The 23,526-nt window shown below is 34.3% G+C and overlaps 3 protein-coding genes, 1 long non-coding RNA gene and 1 pseudogene across 9 annotated transcripts; 2 read left to right on the top strand and 3 right to left on the bottom strand.

Annotated features, from left to right (window-relative positions):
- Positions 1–168: 168 nt before the first annotated feature.
- LOC110660941 (thiamine pyrophosphokinase 1) lies at positions 169–3,381 on the bottom strand. Of its 4 annotated transcripts, none has more exons than XM_021819413.2 (6): positions 3,052–3,381; positions 2,773–2,869; positions 1,679–1,751; positions 1,239–1,340; positions 881–1,130; positions 169–538 (listed from the first exon to the last, which is right to left on the bottom strand). In XM_021819413.2, the coding sequence occupies exons 1-6, from the start codon at positions 3,239–3,241 to the stop codon at positions 420–422; spliced, it is 831 nt and encodes a 276-aa protein (XP_021675105.2). In that variant the 5' UTR covers positions 3,242–3,381; the 3' UTR covers positions 169–419. The 4 variants fall into 4 exon arrangements, with proteins under 4 accessions (XP_021675105.2, XP_021675107.1, XP_021675106.1 ...); XM_021819415.2 differs by having other exon boundaries at positions 2,773–2,874; positions 3,052–3,369; XM_021819414.2 differs by having other exon boundaries at positions 3,026–3,366.
- Positions 3,382–4,729: 1,348 nt separating this feature from the next.
- On the top strand, positions 4,730–14,512 carry LOC110660889 (DNA mismatch repair protein PMS1-like; annotated as a pseudogene).
- LOC110660942 (uncharacterized) lies at positions 7,420–9,865 on the bottom strand. The gene is made up of 2 exons (XR_002496029.2): positions 9,396–9,865; positions 7,420–7,702 (listed from the first exon to the last, which is right to left on the bottom strand). It is a non-coding gene; the product is annotated as an uncharacterized LOC110660942 (long non-coding RNA).
- Positions 14,513–16,158: 1,646 nt separating the features above from the next.
- On the top strand, positions 16,159–19,235 carry LOC110660944 (sm-like protein LSM4). 2 transcript variants are annotated; one of them, XM_021819422.2, is made up of 8 exons: positions 16,159–16,550; positions 16,624–16,673; positions 16,829–16,870; positions 16,981–17,079; positions 17,192–17,269; positions 17,753–17,792; positions 18,127–18,282; positions 18,932–19,235. In XM_021819422.2, exons 2-8 carry the CDS (start codon positions 16,671–16,673, stop codon positions 18,952–18,954), a joined length of 441 nt encoding a protein of 146 aa, XP_021675114.1. In that variant the 5' UTR covers positions 16,159–16,550; positions 16,624–16,670; the 3' UTR covers positions 18,955–19,235. The 2 variants fall into 2 exon arrangements, with proteins under 2 accessions (XP_021675114.1, XP_021675112.1); XM_021819420.2 differs by having other exon boundaries at positions 16,160–16,371.
- Positions 19,236–19,358: 123 nt separating this feature from the next.
- Positions 19,359–23,184, bottom strand: LOC110660943 (WD repeat-containing protein GTS1). Of its 2 annotated transcripts, none has more exons than XM_021819418.2 (8): positions 22,939–23,184; positions 22,652–22,859; positions 22,412–22,543; positions 22,132–22,206; positions 21,551–21,661; positions 20,823–20,914; positions 20,553–20,637; positions 19,359–19,859 (listed from the first exon to the last, which is right to left on the bottom strand). In XM_021819418.2, the coding sequence occupies exons 1-8, from the start codon at positions 23,058–23,060 to the stop codon at positions 19,497–19,499; spliced, it is 1,188 nt and encodes a 395-aa protein (XP_021675110.2). In that variant the 5' UTR covers positions 23,061–23,184; the 3' UTR covers positions 19,359–19,496. The 2 variants fall into 2 exon arrangements, with proteins under 2 accessions (XP_021675110.2, XP_021675111.2); XM_021819419.2 differs by having other exon boundaries at positions 22,448–22,543; positions 22,939–23,182.
- Positions 23,185–23,526: the final 342 nt, after the last annotated feature.

Below are 23,526 nucleotides of genomic sequence, written 5' to 3' on the forward strand. Positions count from 1 at the left end.
CATATGTCCAGTACTTAGGTACGATACTGAAGGTAAATAATAAATAAAACAATAATAATTAAGTTTAATAGTAAATTAGTTATGATCAATGTATCATTTTCAGTATTCTATTCAATTCAAATTGAAATCAATTCTGCAGTGGAAACTAAACAAAAGCAAGAAAAAAAAGAAGCAAAAGCAAATTGAATATTAAATAAGTTGATGTCTCTCCCACAATACATGATACACGCTCCAAAAGGCCAAAAAGGGAGAACCCCTCTGACTTGCCTTCAGGCAAAAAACGTTTGAAAGAAAAATGATAATTTCTTCCAAATGATAAAATCATATATGCCAAAAAAAAAGCATTAGCTTATTGAAAGCGTCGTTTTAGTGCAAGTTAGGCGAACTTATCGGCCATCTGAAGTAGGGGCCAGAGGGTGCTATGTCTTCTTAATGGAAATCGTCCAAAGAAGATCTGAACTGGACTGTACGGTTACCTTCTCTCCTTTGACTATGTTCGATGTACTTATTAGACCACCAAAAGTCATCTCCATGTTAGCTGAAAGAAACGAAATATAAAATTTACCATCCATGATACTTGTATGGCACATGATATAATCCCAGAATAAAATCTATCAGAACTGTTTTAATCATGTCAAAATGAAGCTCCAGATTTTTTTGGCTTTGGTTGTTTGGTAATCATTCAGCTGCATTCACCAATCACAATCATATGATTGTATACCACATGGTCTATAGGAGCTGTAGTCTCTTAAGCCACGCAAAACACAAAACATGCAAGTATGACAAAGATATGATTTACAGACAACAGTAGAGTCAGATTTTAGCTCAGCTAGTTACAGCTTATTAGCTAAGAAAGGAAGAATTAATGCTATATACTTACTGAGATCCCATTGGAGTCCAGTAGTTGTGGTACTCGCAGATGGCATCCCTATGGGAATGAGTCCGCAATTTGGACCCTCAACAGAGGATTGGATATAAATCTCATGATAGTGAGTCCTTGGAAGGAGGTAGATGAGGCAGTCATCAGATATAAGAATTATTCTCATGGTTGAGAAACGATATAAAACATTTATGTTTCCAGCCTCATGGTCAAATCGTCCACCAAGCGCACCAGCCACAAGAATGCAAAGCTGCCAATTAAAACAAGGGTCAAAGCCTGTCATAATGAAAGATAATCAAATGCGTACACAGGGGAGACGCTAGAAAGTAGCGTCAGATACAAAAATATTTTAACTTACATTAGATTTGTCCAAGTTTGGAGTGAAGTCACGAATATATGAAATGCACTTATGTAGATCTGTGGTGTCTTGATCATGAGATTCATCAACAACCTTGGTTCCCTGCATTTGAGCAAGAAAAGACAGACATACAACTGAGCACAGTCAACTCATGCCTGACACCAAATTCTTTTAATAGAAGACTAGAAAAAGAAATGCACGCCCATTGAGCAACAACAAATAAATAAATCGAGAAGAGGTTTGACATAACATACTACAAACAAGCTACACATTTTTGTAGATGTAGCCATCCTAGGTACTTTATTATTATTATTTTTTTAATAAAAAAAAAGAGCCATGCTAAGTACAAGCAAGCAATGTGTGAATGAAGGATACTCTGGAAGAATAAAGGGAAAACAATGCCTATACCATCAAATAAATGTTCAGAAAGGGTAGCTTACCAAGCTGGTATAGAAGTCCAGTACTTCTGTTCGGATTGAATCCATGTCTCCCTTGATTACATCTGGCTTGTACCTGTCACAAGCAAAACAGTCAGTATTACAAGCAGATAGCTTGTAACTCGTACAAGATTCTTGGTGATAAGCTACAGACAAGAAAAGTATTGTGAAAATCACACCCGCATAAAATAAAAAATACAAAATTTAACGTGATTCAGCATAAGCCTACTTCATCAAACAAATTCACTGTCAAGAAAAAATAATTACAATCACTCGTTATTTTTCTCACCCTTACAAATCACTTAAACAAAACTCATGAAATTCGAGACACCTCTCCACTTCGTGAGCTCTCTTAACAATACAAAAGTCAACCAACTATTCGTATATATAGCTACCAAAAATCTAGTCCTTTTGAAACTCTGAACTTTCTATTTCATCTAATTTCCTAATTAATTTTAATTCCTAAACTTGGACTCTAACAAAAAGTGATTTAAGAGCCATGCTGTCAACTACTATACAAAGAGGCCTACAACCCTCTGTGGTGTTATTAACCCAGATTAGATTATACTCAAAATTAACTAATAAACCATGATGTTTACCCCAATCTGCAGTTACAGCTAGCAGCTGCAGTCGTGAAGTTTCATGCTGATGGAATACAAATAATCACATAACATAGATGTGAATTGGAAAAGCATAATCACTTGCACAGGAGAATATGCTACCTTCCTTTGGACTGAGAATCTCTTAACTTGAGGAAAATATTACTTGAAAGGTACACACTTAAAACGCAAAATTAGTTAAGCATTCGGAAAATTTCCAGAATTTAAAAAAAAAAACCTAAGCAGGCACCAGGCATCCTGATATAATTTCAAACGTCTAAAAAAAGCTTCTATCATAAAAAAAAAAAAAAAAAAAAGCTTCTATCATATTCAATTAACCTCAGGCCATTTACATCTAGTTTCTGCATACCAAATTTCATTCAGAATCGAATCCAATCCCACCCAAAAATTAAAATGTTTCACTAAGCAACCCAAATCCTCCACAACTTCAGCTATATATGCAATAGAATAACAGAATGGAATTGAAAACGAAAAAACCTGTGCCGAACGTCGAGAGCATCTTCGTGCGGGAACAACAAAGGCATTTCATCGTAGACCCGATTGGCGCCTCCATCTGCACAAAGGCGTAGTTGTGCTGTTCTACACATAAAAAAAAAAAAAAGCAAAAAAGGCAAACACGTGTCAAGCAATCAATTAATCAAACAAACGAAATCTTGTTGTAAATATTGCCTTGAAAAAGAGAGTCAAAACGAGGAGGAAACGGTGGTAGCGGTCAGTGAATACTAAGTACCGTGCTTCCAGAGGAGAGGAGTGAACCTTGGAAGGCGTTGGTTAAGCAAGACGAGGACGTAGGTAAGAGAAGGGCGGTGGTCGCCGGAGATCGTGGGGAGGAGGAAAGTGGAAGAATGGGCCATGAGGTCCATTTGGCCTGCGGTCTAGAAGGAGAAGCTCGCCAGGAAGTGGAAGTAAAAATAACAAGGTCTGGCTTTCTATTTTGGCAAACCATCGTGCCCAAGCATAATATCTAGGAGGAATCGGTTTGGTTAAAAGTCAAACTACGACTCTCCTCCGGCCCCATTTTCACTCTCTCTGCACGCCAAAGTGCTCTCTTTGGAGCGCACAGCACCCTTGATTTATTTTATGTATGGATTTTTTTTTTGAGGCATTATGAATAAATTATTATTTAATTTATTATAATTAATTTTTATAATTTAAAAATTAGATTGCAAACATAAAGAAATAAAATAATTATTTTTGTTATTTTTATTTTCAAAATCGTTTTTAATTAAACCAAACCAATTAAATAATTAACAGATTGATTTAGTTATTATTCAAATTTTTTTCTTAATGATGTTGTAAGTTACTTTATGGCGTCTACTATCTACAACTAGAAGTGTTTAAAATGCTTAAAACGTGAAAAAAGTGAGGTATTTTTTTATTATTATTTTGTTTTTAATCTATTTTGTTTATATTTATATTTTTTAATTATTAAATTAAACTTTATTAATAATTTTCCCTATCAAAACAAATGCGCTGGTTTGAAGTTTTCAATTCCTCAAATATTTCAAATAAAGGGACACACGGAGTTCGGTCTGCCATCGAAATGAATTTCTATCCTTTGATCTTTTCTTGGCTTAAGATGTTCCTTTTTAGGAAGGGAGAGGTTTTGATGCTATTCATCAGTTTTCCTTCTACCTCTGTTGGAAGCTTCTTCTCGCTTGTACTGTGTGTGACGATCCGCATCTTTGGCCTCTGCTTGATCCTAGAGCCTTGGTCTCGACGAGCTGCTTTTGCTTCACTGTTAGTTTAGTTGCTGATGGGTGAGTTGCACGAGTCCTATGGCTCCAATCGTATTGGGTTCGGCGTTACTTTTTCTGAGTTGAGTACTTCTGTAAAGATGGGGCTTTTTTAAGCCATGTAACTATGTTCTGTGTTTGATATATTGGGCTACAAGCCCTTTTCTATCAATGAACTTAAATTATCTCTAAAAAAAAACTTTATAATTGACATTAGAAAAACGGTATTTTCAAACATTTTTAAGGAAATTCAACCTTGTTTTAAAATCCATTCCCTAACCATTGAAATTTTATTGGGTAAATTACATTAATAATATCTTAATTTAAGAATATATGATAATAAGATATCTGATCTTTAATCAGCAACATAAAATTTTATATATTTAATTTAAATAATATAAATTCAATAGTTAATTTTTAAATTATTTATATTGAGATTGTATTTATTAAATTAAAAATTATATTTTAATAGATTAATAATTTTTAGTAAATAAATTCTGAAATATAAATGTGTAGTTTGATTTATAAATAGAGAGAGTAAGAGGGAAACTATATAAAATTATTAAAATACTATTTTTAATTAATTAAAATTTTTTAAATAAGTGTTAAATTAGTAAAAATTATGTAATTATGATAAGTACTATATCAAAAAAAAATAATTTATAAATCAACTTGATGTTACTTCAAAAAATAAAAAATTGTGTTTACAAATTAAAATTTAGATAACTCCACGCATTACCCGTTTCTGTCAAATTCATGCTTCGTTCCTCTGAGCAGCGCTTCGATGGAAGTATTTTGGACCTTTCATCCTCCGTGAAGGAGCTGGTTGAAAATAGCTTGGACGCTGGAGCCACTAGCATTGAAATCTTTTTGAAAGAGTACGGCGAGGAGTGGTTCCAGGTCATCGACAATGGATGTGGCATTTCCCCCAACAATTTCAAGGTACAATCTCAAAATTACTTAATTATTCACGTACCCATTGTCGTGGAGTAAAATAATCAATGCATGTATATGCATCCCGGTGGAATTAGCAGAAAAGTTGGCGGGTAGTTTTTAGCTGAGCTCTGTGTGATTGTGTGGAGTCATAGTGATTGATTTCCAGCATCGGTAGCAACCCAATTTGATTTACTGTTGCTCACTCCTTCATTTTATATGAACATTCATTAGCTAGTGTATATCGTCTTGTTCTCTTGTGTTACTTGATAAAATAGTTTGACATGTTAACATGATTGTTTTCTTGTTTTGGGTTACAATTATCCATGCTTGGAGAAACGTGTCCAAGCGACACTTTATCAATCAATCAAATAAGAAAGATATCAGCAACTGAGACATCTTGTTCTTGTTTGAGCTGTTGCTTTGATAGTCGTAGATTGTTTATTGATTCTTTTGCATGTTACAGGTTCTTGCACTTAAGTATCATACTTCTAAATTGGCAAATTTTCCGGATCTTCAATCTCTGGCCACATTTGGTTTTAGAGGGGAGGCATTGAGTTCACTTTGTGCATTAGGAGATCTGACTGTGGAAACAAGAACCAAAAATGAGTCAGTAGCAACACACTTGATTTTTGATCATTCTGGTCTACTAACAACTGTCACAGTTAAGAAGTTCTCCAATTTACCCGTGCGAAGCAAAGAATTTAGCCGCAACATTCGCAAGGAATATGGAAAGCTTATTTCTTTGTTGAATGTGAGTCATTCTTCTTTGTGATGTAACTTCAATTAGTTCAATGTTATTTCATTGAGTTGTGGTTGTAATGGCACTATATAGTTGCAACAGTTGTTGTGGGATTGAGCATTCCTTTGACAATGGCAACAGGCCATGGTGGTAGGATTCGTGTTTCTGATATTGATTTTACTTATTTCTAGGATGTATGATGCACCTGCAATTCTGGATCAAGGTGGCAGATCTGTGGATAATATCTTGTTAAGCTTTGTGTCATAGTTCCCTCCATGCAAACATCCACATTATGTGGAGAGTATGCCTTTTGACATCACGGTTGGATGCTATTGTATTGTTATTTTCCTTGTTGTTCTAGTTTCATATGCATTATTTTAGTGTCATCTTTTTTCTGCATTGATACATTCAGTGTACAGCTCTATTTTACTCTACCTTCTTGTCTATGTCTTGTACCTTGAAAAAGTTGAGTAGTTTGCTTTGTTGTCGTGTTGGCCATAATTTTTCACATTTCTTTTCTTATGTCCAGGCCTATGCACTTATTGCAAAAGGTGTTCGGTTAGTCTGCTCTAATATTGTCACGCCTAAACCTCCCTCTTAGAGGTAACATACTCCAGTAATATGTTCAACGGACGCTATAAACTGTAACATCCCGTGCGAAAAAGAAAGGTTTCGGCTGGAGCAGTGCTCTGGGAGGGCAAGGCTCGCTGGTGCCCTTGTCCAAATGGGGGACAGGAATGAATCGAATTATACATTGAAATGGGGGAAACTAATTACTAGAGGCGCATTTTGGTGGAATGACCTGGAGAGTTGGAAGAACTCTAGGGTTAAGCGTACTCGCTGGAGAGAAATCCTAAGATAGGTGATCTCTTGGGAAGTTCTCCATTCCACCTATGGGACAAAACTATGAGGCTCAGGATAGGGTGGGCCAAAGCGGACAATGTGGTTGGAGCAGAGGCAATATAGATGGTATCAGAGCCGGACCCCCTCCAATAGATGTGTGGTTCGAGGACGAACCAGGCGGAAGCTGGTGGGCCTGTAACATCCCGTGCGGAAAGGGAAGGTCTTGGCTGGAGCGGTCCTCTTGGAGGGTAAGGCTCGCTGGTACCCTTGTCTAAATGGAGGACATGAATGAATAGAATCATACATTGAAATGGGGGAAACTAATCATTAGAGGCGTCTTTTGGTGGAATGGCCTGGAGAGTTAAAAGAACTCCGAGATTAAGCGTGCTCGCTTGAAAGAAATCTTAAGATGGGTGACCTCCTGGGAAGTTCTCCATTCCACCTACAGGACAAAATCGTGAGGATCAGGATCAGGTGGGGAGCAGAGGCATTATATGAACAGTTTATCGGAATCCGGTGAACAAATAACAAGGGATTAAGAACAAATTAATATGATTCCAAAATTATTTTGTTGAAAATACAACACATCATAAAACAGTTTGATCCAAAAACTTCCAGTTAAAAAAAATTACTCAAAACGGCTATAACTTTGAAATTTGCTGTCACTCATTTTAACCTATTTCTAGAGTACTTTTATTATAGGGTTTGGTTTAAATCAGAAGCAAAACATATTTATTGCAAAAATAAAAGGGTAATTCTAGAACTGTAAAATACCCTGTAGAAAACCACCATATTTAATTATAAAACTACTATATTTCGGCTAAACAGTTCAAATTGACAAATAAGTTTCAAAATCAACACCTGTTGAAATTTTGTAGCAAACCCATAATCACATTCCCATGGTGTCATAATTTCATACTAATGTTTTTAATCAGTTCACAGGTAAATCATATCATAAAGTGTATAATTATACATAAGTAACAAAAAAATACAAGTGATTCTGCTCAGATATCAATTTACTGTCCTGTTGCACGTGGTTAACATCATATTAAAACAAAACCAAGGAATCCATGTTGTATACTTCAAGATGACTCCATGTTCCTATGGTAACGGGTGTGGCTTTACTCCTTTGAAGCCTTCTCTTTTCCTTTATCTGCGTTAGTCAAAAAACAACTAACGCTAAGCACAATAGTATGTAGTGGTACACAATAATATTAAACCATAAACCAGATTAAATCATCATGGAACAAATCATGTAAACAATATTTAACATGTTATGGAAATGGGAATTCAATTATGCTTACCATATGAACATAAAAGATTAGGTGGTAAATAAAAAACAATTCTTGTAAAACATTTAATCACAAGTATCATCTTTAAATCACATTTGCACTTTTGTAACCCATTTTTAATCTCACCAGCCTAATGCAAGACTATCCGCAAGGGTCATTTTGTTAATACATTTCAACCTCATACATGAGGGAGACCATATCATATCATTGTGCACATGGCATTCATAACACCATATCAATATATGTATCCGCAAGGGCCATCTCCTTAACTTATCTCAACTCTTACTGGAGGGAGACCATATCATATCAATGTGCACATACCATGGTATCTATATTGTATCCATTCAAACACTAGTGTGTCACCTCAACAAATGAGGGACGGATAATAACCATGTTAGGCATTAGCTGTGAAATATAGAGATAAAATCATAAAACTCATTTCCTTTTTGTGAGCATGATGTCACAATATAGAATCATTTCCTGTAAATCTCAGCAATCAATACTTTTCATGCAAATTACAATTTAAAACACAATATCCAAATAAAATTCATCACAACAATAACAATATTAAAATAATTGCTGTAATAAAATTATAACTCAATGAATATAAAACATGTAGCAATAAACCATTTTCATCAATAAGAAAGTGTAAAACATTTGTTAGTTTAATATTCATTGTGCACAAACCTCTTTCCTCCAAATTTGGGCCAGATGCAACTCCTAGGCAAGTACTTTTTCTTTCTTCTTTATGAACCTCTGTAATACAGAAAAATACAGACATTTCAGAATAAATTTCCTAACTATTCTTTTTATTCCGTCTGTATTAATCGATAAGTCTATCTGCTCGAGCTAATTTTGCCTTTTCTTAAGAAATTGTCTAATCGGAACCTTAGCCAATTTTTTTTACCAATTTACCATATTATTTCCATAATCTTAAATTCATTTATGCATTTCATCAAACTCTTAGTGTGCAAGATTCACATGCCAAAATGAACTAGTTTCCTTTGTTTTTCGGACCCTCAGAAAATACCTTAATATTCTTTGTCACAAGTACTTTAATTCTGTCATTTCCAATTATTCAACCAACAACCACACAATATTTAATAATTCCATTAAAGTGGCTGCCTAAAATGAGCATTTCCTTACACTTTCCAACACTTTCTCATATGAAAATTTCAATTCAACATTCAACAAATGTTCTAATGTCATATTTCATGCTTGGAATGCTTAAATAACTCATTTAACTAATTTATTGGAATCAAAACCCATTCTCCCTTAATTTTCCCCATTTGGCCGAACCACCTTTCATGGAACCCTAAGTGTGTTTTGTTGATTCATGCAAATTTAATGTTAGTTTTGTGATTAGAATGTTAAAAGCATGCAAAAAATCAAATTAAACCTAATGAAATCATGTTACTCCCATGAATTCCCAATTTTCCATCAACTTCCATATTTCACCCCATATAAACTCTAACTTTTCTTTCTTCCAAATCATGAAATTAAATAAAATAAAGTGAAATTAACTTGTATAGAAGTGATTAGGAAGCAAAATACCTTGATTTAGAGTGAAGAATTCAATGTTGGATTGCTTGATTTCACCTCCCCTTTCCTCCTCCTCCATTGGTTCGGCCACTTTGCTCTCTCTCTCTTTTTATTTTTGTTTTCTGCACTTAAGGTGATTTAAGGGTGTTTTATGGCTGCCATAATCATGTGCAAGTCATATGACTAATTATAATTTTTAATTATCACCTAATTCTTTCTTAATTATACCAAATGTGTCATTTTTCCTATCCTAACTCAACTCAACTAAGCTTTTATCCCAAGAATTTGAGGTCGGTTATATGAATTTTCTTTCTCTATTCTAAACGATTTTGGGTTAAATCCTCGGAAATGTGTAATGTTTCTAGATCATGTTGTACTGCTCTACTCTAAATCAGTTTAGGTCTACCCCTTCTTTTTCCTTTTTCCTATCTTAATTTAACTTAATTGTTTTTTTTCATTACTTTAACTTATTAATTCATAATTATACCTTAATGAAGTCATAAATAAGAGTCTCACAAAGTCCTAAACTGATTGGGATAGCAACAAAATCAAATTACTAATTTTTAGCCATTTCCCAGTAAAGTTACTCATCGCCGGGATTTAAGCGCATTTAACAATTTCTATTTCATTTCCTTTGATTTCTTTCAACCTTAATTAACATTTATATGATCAATTTATGACTTCTCACTTTAATTTAAAGGTAGTTCCAATCATGCCAACTATCCGAACATACATTAGTTGCCCGAACAGTGAAATGTATGGAACTACTTGAAGTGAGGGCATTACAGATACAACTAGTAAAAATGCAAAGTCTGTTGTACTTAAAACACAAGGAAGTGGTTTACTTAAAGATAACATCATAACAGCATTTGGCATGAACACCTTCAGCTGCTTGGTGCCTGTTAATATATGCATATCAGACAGCTGCATGGTTGATGGCTTCCTTTCTAAGCCTGGACAAGGTAGTGGCCGCAATTTGGGAGATAGGCGATACTATTTGTAAATGGTCGACCGGTGGATATGCCTAAAGTCAGCAACGTTGTGAATGAGTTATATAGAGGTGCAAACTCTTGTCCAGTTCCAACAAGAGCATGTGATGTAAATGTGACTCCCGAGAAAAAGAAAAATATTATTTTCTGATGATGAGAGCTCCATATTGCTCACTCTCAGGGATGGTTTACAGCATATTTATTCCCCAAGTAATGCCTCTTATACTGTCACTAAATTTGATGAGCATATAAAGGTCACCAATAGCTCTCAGCTATATTCGCCATGTGAGAAGTCTCCTACATTGTCAAAACAGTCATCTGCAGTTGGCAATGACTAAAGAAATTCACATAGAGGAGTCTAAAGTGGATAGCAGTAATTTTGAAATCAAATCTCATCCCTTAGATGTTGGAGAAAATGATGAAAAGGACACAGTAAAGGACTTTACTCTCAGAGTACATGGCATTAAAAAGGCCTATATTTTTATGAAAAGATCAAAGTAGGCAAGCAAAAACTTGCCGTGATAGTCGAAATGCTCCATCCCCTTCAAGAGTGTTCAAAAAAAATATTGCTGAAAATAGAAATTCTAATAGTACTTTACATTCTGTGCAGTCAACAATTGAAAAGTTTGTAAACAAGAGAAAGCATGAAGATATTAGTATAGCACTATCTGAAATTCCTATCCTAAGAAATCAAACTCTTCAAAGTCCATTGAAGAAATGCTACTCTGAGGTGAAAAAGATCGCAGAGGCTGTCAAGATTGCAATTTAGCGGTTACACATCTGGAGGCATGAAGATGAAAAAGTCCAGAAAGTAAAAACTTATTTTGGAAGTTGAGAAAACATTGCTTCTGTTCTGTTTCTAACCAACTTTACTTTTCAGTAATCACTCATAGGAGCTATGCTGCTGCAACACTAAAGCTTTCTCAGCCAGATAATTAGGAGTGAAAAGCAAAGGCTTTAGCTGCAGCAACTAGGGGGCTAGAAAGAATTTTGAAAAAACAAGACTTTGGAAGAATGAAGGTTGTCATGTGCATTATTTATTTGTTTATATACTTGCACATGCTTAAATACAGGCTTAAGTTTGGTAATGATTGGTTCCTAGTCATTGTTGCTTCTTCCATCCTTCCCCCCTCTCCCCAATTTTTCTTTTACCTTTTGGCTCTGAAGGCTTGGTGCCTTGATGGTTGGCATTTGTTTCTTGCTGTTGAACTGTCAAATTTCAACCATGACTGTTGACCCACCCGAAAATACTGCATTGATTTTTAACCTCTGGCAATTACTGGACATGGTTTGAACATGATTTCTATGCCTATGAAATGAACTGACTCAGGGTGTGACATAAAGTTGGATAAACTAAAAGTTTTTTAATGCTGATGATTGCACCTTATTGGCAGATCTAAATTGGCAGGTTGTTAATGATATATCGCCGTTCAAACTTTAAAGATTTTAGTTAATGATCACATTCAATAGAGGTTTTGTTTCATAGGTGAATGGCCAATTTAATCTTGGATTCATTATCGGGAAGTTAGATCAAGATTTGTTTATTGTGGATCAGGTAATCTATTCATTTTTCTAGACCAGTTTTGTTTTTTAATACCTACATGTTCTGCCACTTGCGTGTAATGTTAAAGAAAATGCTTCTGTTCTTCATTTCAAGGAAAGCAAAAGGATCTGTTTGTGCTGTGTTCAATTTTCTGCCTTGTGAAGTTGTGACTGCATGGATATGCAACAAGCTTCTTATTCTCATACACCCCCACCTCCTTCCCCATTTTGCTTTTTTGCAGCATGCTGCTGAAGAGAAATGCAATTTTGAGCGACTGTCATTCAACAGTCTTTAAACAACAGCCTTTGCTGCGGTAAGGTTTTGTGACCATCATTAAATTCTTTGCTCAAATTTTTTTAGTTTCTGAAATATAAGATTAATTTAGTTTTTCTAACTTATAATGATGATAAAAAAACAACAGAGCGAAATAAAAAATAATACTCTAGACCGTTGAGACCTTATTTCCTTGGCGTTCTTTATCTCTACTTCCTCTAAGATTGTATCCATGCATTAAGTTTGGCATTTATCTTGGTACCTCAGACCTTGCGGCACCAACTGTTTAACAGCAGCAGAAAGTACCACATATAGTTTAATTTTCCTTCAGTACTCTCATCGTTATAGCATGCTTTTTTCTTGATGTATATTAAAAAACTTACATGCACATGAGTCAGCAATATGTTGCCCCTTTGAGAAGATACTAGAGAACTGTGAGGTAAACTTGCATTTTTTCCCATTGTGGAATTCTAAAAGTTGAATATATATTGATTGTTTGTCAAATTATTGGTAGGTACTGGATCTGTATGTTCAGTACTATCCCTTGACCATGTTCTGTTGCTTTTCTTTATTACTCATCATGTCAGAATCCTAACCTTCAAAAGTTATGTGTAGGTCATTGAGATTGGAGTTATCTCCAGAGGAGGAAGTAGTTGCTTCAATGAACATGGACGTAATCAGGTGAAATATAGTTATGCTTCATTGCCTTTCTTTATCATCTTTTCTTTCTTTACATTATTAATTTTTAGAATTGAACTGTTGTAACTATTATATGATCATGACATATGTTCTGGCATTTCCAATTGTCAGGAAGAACGGATTTGCTTTGGAAGAGGATACACATGCAACCTACTGGGCACTGATTTAAGCTAAAAACTGTTCCCTTTAGTGAGATCATAACTTTTGGAGTAGAAGGTAATCCTTGTTATGGTTTTTCTTTCTTTTCTTTTCTTTTCTTTTCTTTTTTAATGAATTTATTGCTTTATAGCCTATGCTAGAGAATGATTGGCATTTGTCTCACAGCTTTGTTGCATTGCCATGTGTAAACAATGGAGTAGAAGTATGAAAATTTAATAGGGAAAGTTCAATTCAATTCAATTCTTTTCTTTTTGGGGAAGAACACTGAAGAAAGAGATGAATATCATTCATACTGGCTTACACATACCATGCCTGGGTATGCTTTACTACAAATACATCCTTGTCTAATTACATTCAGTGATCATCTTCTGCTCCTAATGAAATGCATCTAAAATCTGAATAGTTACCTTCATTTTCCTTGTGGTTTGAACACTTTCTCATCCGTCACAAGTCTCAACTGCTTAGACTAACAGTGGTTCTATATGTTGTGTTACAACTTTCTGTTGATCATCGTTAGCATAGGGCCATGGGCATCTGGTTTATCGGGCATGCATTATTTTTTTTAAGATTCCCTGTTTGATTAAGAGAATCCATTATCATGCCTCATCGTGCGATGGTATCACAATTTCTATCTGATAAATAGTGAATATATAATTATATTATATATTAGATAATTAGTGAAATGAATGTGGGAAAAGTTTGTTAGTATTTTTTTGGAAACAGATGTTAAGGACTTGATCTCTACCCTCGCTGATAGTCAAGGGGACTGCTTGATAAGTGGCAGTTACAAAATGGAAATCTGATTCTGTCTGCCCATCAAGGGTTCGTGCAATGCTAGCATCACGAGCATGCAGATCATCTGTCATGATTGGAGATCCACTAGGAAGGAATGAGATGCAGAAGGTATGCTGCAATGAGATAATATTCCCATCATGAAACATGGTCATCCATGAGAACAGCCGGCTATAAGTAGCTATGTTTCTTATTATTTTGATCATACTCTACTTTCGTGATATCATCATCATTATTGAAAGATATGAGGATAGAAGTAAAAATTGACAAAATATTTTGTTCCTCTTTTCTTTCAGATGCTTGAGCATTTGGCAGACCTGAGATCACCTTGGAATTGTCCCCATGGAAGACCAACTATGCGCCATTTGGTAGACATGACCATTTACAGGACATGAGATGAAAATGATGCAAGCTTGTGATGGACCTTCGCATGACAATTGCTAACCAGCAATTCTATAACTTACTGTATATGCATTTGTAAATCATGCAACAATCTTTTTGACAACTTCCAACAGCCATGGAAACTCTGGATTCTGTATATCAATTTGTGCTCTGTGAATTCACACTAAAATCTGGGAGGCTGCACTATGATAATCATTCTTCTTGTACTAATGTAATAGTCATGATGTACTATTATTGCCAAGAAAGGTGAGTTTCAAATTTTGTTATGGAAACTAATGGGAAAGGGAAAAAAGAATCCAAAAATGAATACTGTAGTCGACGTACTTGCTGAAGCTTTTGGCGGCAGCTTCCTTGAGAAGCAGTAAATGTTTACGTTTCCCCCACATAATTTCACTTCTCAATTCTTTTTCATCCCATCGAATGTTTATGCTCTTGACGAGACATAACAACGACTGGCAACACATTCTTGTTAGTTAAAGACAAATCACTAGCAAACCAAAAAGACAGGTTATCATTTGATAGTTTATTTTAGGGATAATTGTCAAAAAAAATTTTATGTTCTTCAAATTTTTATAATTTTATCTCATATTATAAAAATTATTAATTAATTCTATCCAACGTTAAGAAATTTGTTATCTCAATAGAGATGCCACGTAAGCAGTATATAATTATGCCAAATCAGCCCCGATCAATTCCTAAATTACCCCCAAATTACTTCCTTATAAAATAATCCTTCACGTGTAAACCAACAGCTGTGCAATTTAATATGCCGCCACAGTCACCAATGACGCACTATTCAGCCCCTAAATCATCAAATGTGCAACCGGTTCGAGCCTGGACCTAGATTGATGAACTGGGTGGCAATACAAAACCATAACCGTTTCTAGAGAGAGTTTCAGGTCATATCGTGTAGCTGCAAAGATTTTGGAGAGTGAAAGCAGTAGCATTGACTAGGTTGCCGGCAAATTTATCAAAAGAAAAAGTTAAATAATCTTTCAGTGATTAATTTGTGTTTCACAAATAAACTTATGCTGTAACAGTGTCATTTTATGCACATATGATCTTTGAATGATCTTGTCAAATAACAAGAATCAATACCCAGCAACAAGAGGGAAGCAAATAATTAAAAATCACTATAAGATGCATGATTTAAGCCAAGAAACTATGTTCTTAGACCTTAAAATGGCACGTTAAGATGGAAACGTCTGTGCATGTGTGCAAGAAATGGAATGGTGGTTACCTGAAAGAGAAAACAAGCGGGGAGAAGATAACCATGAGCTAATCGCCATCTGCGTTTATCGAGGATCGAAGAAAGAAAAAGTAGAGAAGCTTTTTGTTTGAGAGTTGTGCGGGAAGTTAAAAGGGTAACTTATTTCTCCTCCACGCATTAAATATCAAAATAGTATAAAAAAAAAATTAATATTTTAATTATAATTAAAATATTAAATATTATCTTAAAGTTATTATCAAACAAAATTAAAAAAAAATAAATAGTAAAAAAGTGAGAATGTGGCATGATTCATGATTATGTAGTGCTTATATGGAATCTTTTGATGTGATAATTTTCTTATTAGTGATAGGATTAATAAAAATTAAAAAATTTAGATTTTAATTAATAATTTTTGTAATATAAATGGAATTATAAGAAAATAAAAAGTATAATTTTTTTTTACAGTTACTTTTTACTTTAAGATTAAAGAGAAAATTAATAAAGATTAAATTGTAATGACAATTAGTTCGTAATCTCAAATGAGTTACTATCGCTATATAAATTTTTTATCATTCAAAAGTTAAATATTTTTAATATTTTCTTAATCCTCAATTAGTGAGGTTAATAAAAAATATTATAAATGATTTTCTTTTGTTATTTTTATTAAAAATTAATTTAATTATTCAAAACTTCGTATTAGTGATATTAACGATAAGAGTTTAAATCGCCACAGAAGTAAATTTTCTCATTGGAACCTCTCTCCCTCACCTACCCTCGCGTATATCTATATATAATTTCTCGGTTTGACAAGGGAAAAAAAAGCTGTAATAGGAGGGAGGGAGTGAGTGAGGAATCTGAAAACCCTGCTCCAATCGATCGCTCAAAAACAAGAGAAGAGAGATCGAAAGACTCTTTTTCTTGGTAATTATTTCCAATTAAAGTTACTCTCCTTATTTTCTTTTAGGGTTTTATGGATTTGTTGTGAAAGTTTAGGGTTTTTTTTTTTTTTTCTCTCCTGTTTCAAAATCTCTCGAGAGGCTGCGTTTTTCACCACTGAGTGGCTTTGAGCTCTATATTCTCGATCTGGAGAAGATTCGAAAGTTGGTCTTCTCTTTTTTGTGCGCTTACTTATTAGGTCAGTTGTTATTTGGTTGACCATCTCTTTTGTTTCAGGTAAGGTCGCTTGAGTTTTCTGGGTTCGTTTTCTGTGACCTAATAATATGGTAACTTTCTCACCCATATTCTTTTACTTTCCCCAAACACAAATAAATTTCAGAAATAAATTTCAGAAAGTCTTTTACTTGATTTTCTCTGCTAATGGATGGGGCTTTTTTTTTTTTTTTTTTTTTTTTGATGTGCTGAATTTTGTTCGATGCAGCTTCCTCTTTCGCTACTTAAGACTGCACAGGGCCACCCAATGGTAAGGGATATTTGACCTTAATCTGGGATTTCTACTGCATTTTGGACTTCGTTTTACCCTTTTTCTTTTTGCCGCAGCTTGTAATTCATGGTGGTTGTATGTTGTAACAGTTGGTGGAACTGAAAAACGGGGAGACTTACAACGGACATTTGGTCAATTGTGACACTTGGATGAACATCCATCTCCGTGAAGTTATCTGTACCTCTAAGGTAACTTTTATCTTTATTTACTTGCTGTGTTTTTGTTCTACTGGGATATACTGTTTAATAAGGATTTCATCTTGTTTGAATTGTAATCATATGTAATTGGAATTTGATGTAGGATGGAGATAGGTTTTGGAGAATGCCTGAATGCTATATACGAGGAAATACTATTAAGTATCTTCGAGTTCCTGATGAGGTAATTACTGCACACTGAGTCATAGAGTTTTCTCCTTCCTGTTCTCCATTTTCCCCAGGAACATTTGAAAATTGTACAGAGTTCATTGTGCCTTATGGAAAGAACTAACTCTGCTTTTATATTACTGGAACAACGTTGTCTTTTGTCTGAAATTAGTTGTTTGCTAATTCCAATCTCCGCTTTCTAACCCAAAAATAAAAGATAAAAAAAAAAGGAACACATGAATGTTTTCTGGTGAAGACCATGCCTGGGAATCATCAGATGTAGCCACAAATTTGAAAAAATAATTGAAGTAGTATCTCAGCATCAATTGTGAAGATGCAATATATCTGTGATATTACTTATCTTGGGCATCAAAGTACCCATTGTTGAAGATATTCTGACATATTTTATTTCAGACTTTTCTGATTGCTAAATGGTGAGTGTATTTAATGTTTAATTTACCTGTTTTACTCATCCAGTGCTGTAACTTTCGTTTTTCAGGTGATTGATAAAGTTCAGGAAGAAACCAAGAGCCGCACAGGTATGCTGTAACTTGTTTATTGATATTGGATGATTGTATATCATAATACTAACTTTTGTATATATATGGTACCTAAATTGCTCTATTCTGGAAGAAGCATCATGCATTCAGGGACTTGATCAGTGAAAACCACTGTAATTCATTTTGGGATAAAATGAAAAGATTTTAGCATAGTATATCCATTCCTATGCTTAGTGGGCTGCACTTGTTCCTTTTCTCTAGTCATTTATTCAAATATGTAATTGGCTTGAATTACCTTCTTTTTGTGCTTTACATATTCAGAAAAAGAACAACTTTGATTTTGGTGGTTTGATGATTGATGGACTTTTTTCAGATCGGAAGCCACCTGGGGTGGGTCGTGGAAGAGGAAGAGGTAGAGAGGATGGCGGGAGGCCAGTGAAAGGCATTGGGCGTGGCCTTGATGATGCTAAGGCTGCTGGTGGAGGCCGTGGCAGAGGTGGCTTAGGTGGAAAGACAGGTGGAAACAGAGGTTAGTTTACAAATTGTGTGAAAAAAGGTTTGATGAAGTAGATTATTTGCCATGATGTATTCTATGGTTACTTGTTTTATTGCAAATTAATGTTACTTTGTTATAGAAAATAAGATGATTTAATGAAATGTTACCATTCATCTCATGAGATTTTTTTTAAATTGATACATTTTTCCATATAATAATTAATTACGAAAAATTTGTTAACTTAATGACAAAGTAAAATTTATTCACGTAAAATATATATATAATGTTTTTTTTTTTTATAATACATGAAGTAACTTATTTTTCTAGTAAGTTACTATACCTTATTTGGTGTTTTATATAATTAATATCTTTTCATATTATCAAAAATATTATGTGTTTTTTTTATTTGAAGAAATTTTATTTTTCTTCCGTTAAGTTAATAAATTTTTTGTAATTAACTATGTTACGAAATAAAGAATCATTTTACTAAAATCTTTTGAGATGATTATAAATTTATGTCAAGTCATTTTACTTTTTGCAACAAAGTAATTTTACTTTGTATGAAGCCAACTAATCATCGAAGACACCATTTACCAAATAATCAACAATTTGTCAAACGTGGTGCTACTTGCCTTAGTTGAGTTAATGCCCTCATACAGATCAATTTTGCTTTTGGTGACAGGTGCAGGCCGGGGCAGGGGGTGATCCAAGAGATGGTATCCAACAACTTCGGGCCAGTTGCTGTTTTTAGAGGCATTGTGTGCCCAACTTTTATGTGAAATGTTATTACTTAGGTTAATTGTCCAGAATGGCTGGTTTATAATGTGTTTCAAATGTAGTTAATTTCACTTAAATAACTAGAGTGCTGGTGTTGTTATGCTTCTCTTGTGAACCACCATTATATATTGTTTCTTTGTTCTCTTGCTAGTGGAGTTCATTCTGGTATATGGTTTGAGACAACCTATTATTTATTTATTTATTCACTATCTGACTCTGTTAAATTCTTATATGTAGATTGGCAATTACCAGGAAACACTTTTATTTTTACTTGTCACATTTTAATGCTTAAACTTGCATGATCAATTTGTATCCGATACATAATGGCAAGATGTTAAAGGAGTACGCTTTTCATTTTCCCATTAACAGTACAAATAATTCACATCCTTTTGGTAAAAAAAAAATACAACATCAAACATCTTGTAGAAAATATAAATTGCCAAAACATAGTAATAAATACACACATTTTGTTAGTAAGGGTGACGCCTATTTTTCTTGCGGGACTTCGAGGATCTCATAACCAGTGCTTCTGAAATCCAGGCACGGTTTACCTCTATAGAATTATTAGACGACCAGCAACATAAGCGGCCATCTTCACCACCTGTCCATCCAAAAATGCCTCGGCTTTGGGCTGGTCCACCATTCATGCTTGACATTGGCAATACACTCCTGACAACGCCCGTATGTCCACCTCCGAGAATTGCTTCCGGAGATCCTATTGTTCCCTCTCTATAATTTACAGGAAAATAGCCTAAAGCACCACCATTAGTTCCCCCAATCGCCCACAGACTTTCACCTTCTCCTGGGTAATGACAATCAATAAAATAATCAACCTGCCAAGACAAGAACCAATTGGAACAGGGAATGTGAATTTGTACCAAACAGTTATCAGAAGTCTTCAAACCAAGACGTAACAGGCTTATTGTTTCATTTTCCTGTTACATTTAAAATTCTCAACAGAAATTCCAATCAGCATTATGGATGTGAAAAAAAATTCTCTCCTGTAATGGAAGCCCAATATTCCTATCCACAAACAGACAAATCCAGCAACCAAAATTCTCAATAATTCACAAGTCTACTTAAATGCTATTGATATGAGCAACAATAATTGGGTAAATTTTAGTTGAACTCAGAAACTAGTTGCCTTCAATATACGTTGAACTTTTATTATTTTCACTTGAGACACAAATCCAAATCCACATTTATTTCAAGTCCAAACCTATCCAAGTAGACTTTAAGTGAATTTAGCCTTTGGTTGGTCCTTACAGCTCTACAAGTTTTGCATAAACATTTCTCCTCTTGGAAAACGTTAATGGTAAAGGGGAGAAGCAAGTATAATCTTAAAGGGGCTTCTTGATCTTCCATTGCATCACATAAATATCATTACAATGCAACTTAGACCTTCCATATAACATGTCTGAAGAAGAATTGCACGTAATACCAAGAAAAAAAAGTTTACTTCTACTAATCTACAAAAAGAAAAGGGGAAAATAAATGAAGATATCTAAAAGGGAAAAAAATCTTACATGATCTAATGCCCAGCTGTCAGATGCTAACGAGCGGGCTTCCGGTATATTTGATTCATTTCTCTCATCCTTCCAATCCCAGATGCTGTAATTAAAAAAATAATAATAATAAAAATAAATAAAAACAAAAAACTATAGTAGATGTATACTGCAAGGACCGTGAACGATGATTGTGATATGCTCATATTTTGTAATGGACAACAACTGAAAAAAAAAATCTTCTAGTGGTTCTCATAATCTCATGAGCACCAGAAAGACACCAACTTATACCTTAAGCTTTCAATATGTGTCAAACACCACAGCTTTTGATAGTTATCTCCAAAAAATCCCACTTTCCCAATTGAAGTTCCCACATTAATCACCTACAAGTTTTAACAGTTCATTTGATTAAATATCTCTAGGAAAAGACTAGATGGCACTATCGCAGATGAAAGACAATAACAGAACTAGTCTTCAAACAGTCAGGAAAATATATAACTTCATACAGAGAATTCAGCATAGATTGTTTTGCCAGACAACAAGCAAAAAGAAATTACCATAACACATGCTAGAAAAAATAATAAGGGAAATGAGGGGAAAACCCAGGGGGAGGGGGAGAGAACCATGATTGGTCAAAGAAAATGAGGACACAAATAAGATTACCATCCAAATACTGCCTAAGCCATTTCAAGAAAAATGGGAATTCCAATTATAGATCCTTTTAAAACATGTATTTCTAAATGCATTACAAGATACTGATACATAGGATAATGTCACAAATGGGTAGTATTTCTATCTTATTTTATATAAATGTTTAACATAAACAAGCATTATGTAACTTGAAGACATGCTCTATGGCAACTGGTACTCAACTGGCTATTCAATTACTTTGATTGGCCTGTTCATTTCAAAATTAGAAGGACAAACAATTTATTTATCTCTATGAATCACAAAATTATTTTTTTTTTAAAAAGTAGGAATTATGTAAACAACACTAATAATTACACGCCAGCACTTACTGATTCCAGATGATCATCATCATTGATATCCCCATCAGTATTAAACATACACATCAATCCGTCTACAGAAGCAGAAAGAAGTTTGTTTCGGTGGCCAGGGACAAAGTGGACCTAATAATAATCATGGAGTTAAAAAAATATAAAGCAAGCCCATATTTCATTGGCAATAATACAAATTAAGCAATAAATGTTAGTATCTAATTTTGACATATCTTTACAGGAAAGTCAGTGCCGAACAGTTCAACTGAGCAATTTGTAACAGAGAATGTTCACAGCAGCACAAGCACAACTGTGATAGATTTAGTTTAGCTTTGTCCCTGAGTGTAGCCATGTTCCATCACTTACACAACTGAGGAGATAGTTGGCTTTCCCTCTTTCTTGAGTTTTAATCATATTCTTTAATAGTCAATTATTTTCCCCTTTTGATTTAAATGATTAACAACTCCATCATATCACAAGATTTTGAATTCTAAACATAATTTGAAGTTCAGAAGCAAATTGTACCTTGCAAGTAGTTATCAATAATTGCATTAATGGAATTGTATAATCAGACTAAACAAGTTGCAATGAACTAAAAATACCTGTGTAATATCTTCTACGTGCGATTCTTCCAGAAATGCAACTTGTTTCTCCGTCCTCCAATCCCAGAAAAGTATCTGAGTTAACAAGGAAATCGCATCAACATAAAGTCAAGTTCTATGACAAAGTTTTCTGTAGCAAACAATTAATGGCAGCACATAATTCTTTCAAATTACATCACTTGAGAACACACGCACTGAGGCTAACAATAGCAATGTCACATTATGGAAACCGCAGCACAAACTGCTAAAATTTTTTAAAAATAATTAGAAGAAAAAGGACCTCGATTGAAAAGAAAACAAATTCAAACCGTAAAACCTGCGATTTAGACCCAGCAGCAAGAAGATTATCACTGGAACCTCCAAATGAGAAGCTGAAGATTTCTTGAGAATAACCGGCACTCATACAAGACACCTAGAAATGGTTAATAATCAAACAGAAGATTCAGTTCATGCATTCATCATCAACCTGCATGAAATAAAAGTTTGTAATAGAGGAGAAAACAGAGTGGGAAGAACCTACCTGGCGGAAGATTCTGGTGTCCCAAGCTCTAATGGTGCCATCAGAAGAGCAAGAGTGCAAGACATGCGGGGCGGACGAAACAGAGAAAGCAATTTGATTGATAGTATCAGAGTGACCTTTGCACTCTCCTTGGTACTGACCGGTCATTGGAGAGTAAAGCTTCACCGAGTTCGTGGAAAGCGAAACCGCCATTGAAGTCCAATCATCCCTTTCATTTCAAAAGCAAAAGCACAAAATTTAGGTCCACAAATTAGAAATTTAGAGATGAAATAGAGGAGTAAGCATACTTGGGGACAATTTGGAAAACGTAGTCGTCGCCGAAGTTGGTCTGGATAGAGTTTTTGAGTCCGAACCGCTTGATCGAATTTGGAATTGGGTGCTCCACTTCCATCTCCATCGCCTCCTCCATCTCTGGTTTCGTTTGTTTGTCTAGGATCCTAAACCAGAGGGGAGGAGTTGAGGGTTTTAGGGTTTATTGTCTGTGGTCAACCTCACCAAATCAGAACTCTTTGACTGCCCCATCAGAATCTCTTTTGTCAATTATTATTTAAGAATTTAATTGACTTTTTTTTTTTAAGCCAAGATAAAATCAAATAAAATCATAAGATTTCTTTTTTAGAATTGTTCTGTGAATTATATTTCTCATGAATTGAATTTTTTTTATTTATTATTTTTAAATATAAAAATTACAAATAAAAAAAATCAATTGAATTAAATTCAATTATTACAAATTTCTTGACTGATAATCCCAAGCTAAATCCATCCTGAAATATGAAAACTTTGAATTTGTATTTTTTTTTTTGTATTAAATTATTGTCTTTTAACTTTTCTCAAAAATTTGATTTACTAGAATTAAATTTGCATGACCAAACGAT

The sequence above is a fragment of the Hevea brasiliensis genome, chromosome 2, assembly GCF_030052815.1.
Source record: "Hevea brasiliensis isolate MT/VB/25A 57/8 chromosome 2, ASM3005281v1, whole genome shotgun sequence".
NCBI lineage: Eukaryota > Viridiplantae > Streptophyta > Magnoliopsida > Malpighiales > Euphorbiaceae > Hevea > Hevea brasiliensis.

What these genes read in the sequence shown, in the direction of transcription:
- LOC110660941 (XM_021819413.2), bottom strand. Translation starts at nt 3,241, where the DNA reads ATGGTTTGCCAAAATAGAAAGCCAGACCTTGTTATTTTTACTTCCACT. An exon ending in GCTCTCGACGTTCGGCACAG is followed by an intron (nt 1,752 to 2,772) that starts GTTTTTTCGTTT and finishes TGCTTGTGACAG; the next exon opens with GTACAAGCCAGATGTAATCA. An exon ending in CAAACTTGGACAAATCTAAT is followed by an intron (nt 1,131 to 1,238) that starts GTAAGTTAAAAT and finishes TTTAATTGGCAG; the next exon opens with CTTTGCATTCTTGTGGCTGG.
- LOC110660944 (XM_021819422.2), top strand. An exon ending in CTGCACAGGGCCACCCAATG is followed by an intron (nt 16,871 to 16,980) that starts GTAAGGGATATT and finishes ATGTTGTAACAG; the next exon opens with TTGGTGGAACTGAAAAACGG. An exon ending in AAAGACAGGTGGAAACAGAG is followed by an intron (nt 18,283 to 18,931) that starts GTTAGTTTACAA and finishes TTTTGGTGACAG; the next exon opens with GTGCAGGCCGGGGCAGGGGG.
- LOC110660943 (XM_021819418.2), bottom strand. Translation starts at nt 23,060, where the DNA reads ATGGAGGAGGCGATGGAGATGGAAGTGGAGCACCCAATTCCAAATTCG. An exon ending in ACACCAGAATCTTCCGCCAG is followed by an intron (nt 22,544 to 22,651) that starts GTAGGTTCTTCC and finishes AACCATTTCTAG; the next exon opens with GTGTCTTGTATGAGTGCCGG. An exon ending in ACGTAGAAGATATTACACAG is followed by an intron (nt 21,662 to 22,131) that starts GTATTTTTAGTT and finishes GATTATTATTAG; the next exon opens with GTCCACTTTGTCCCTGGCCA.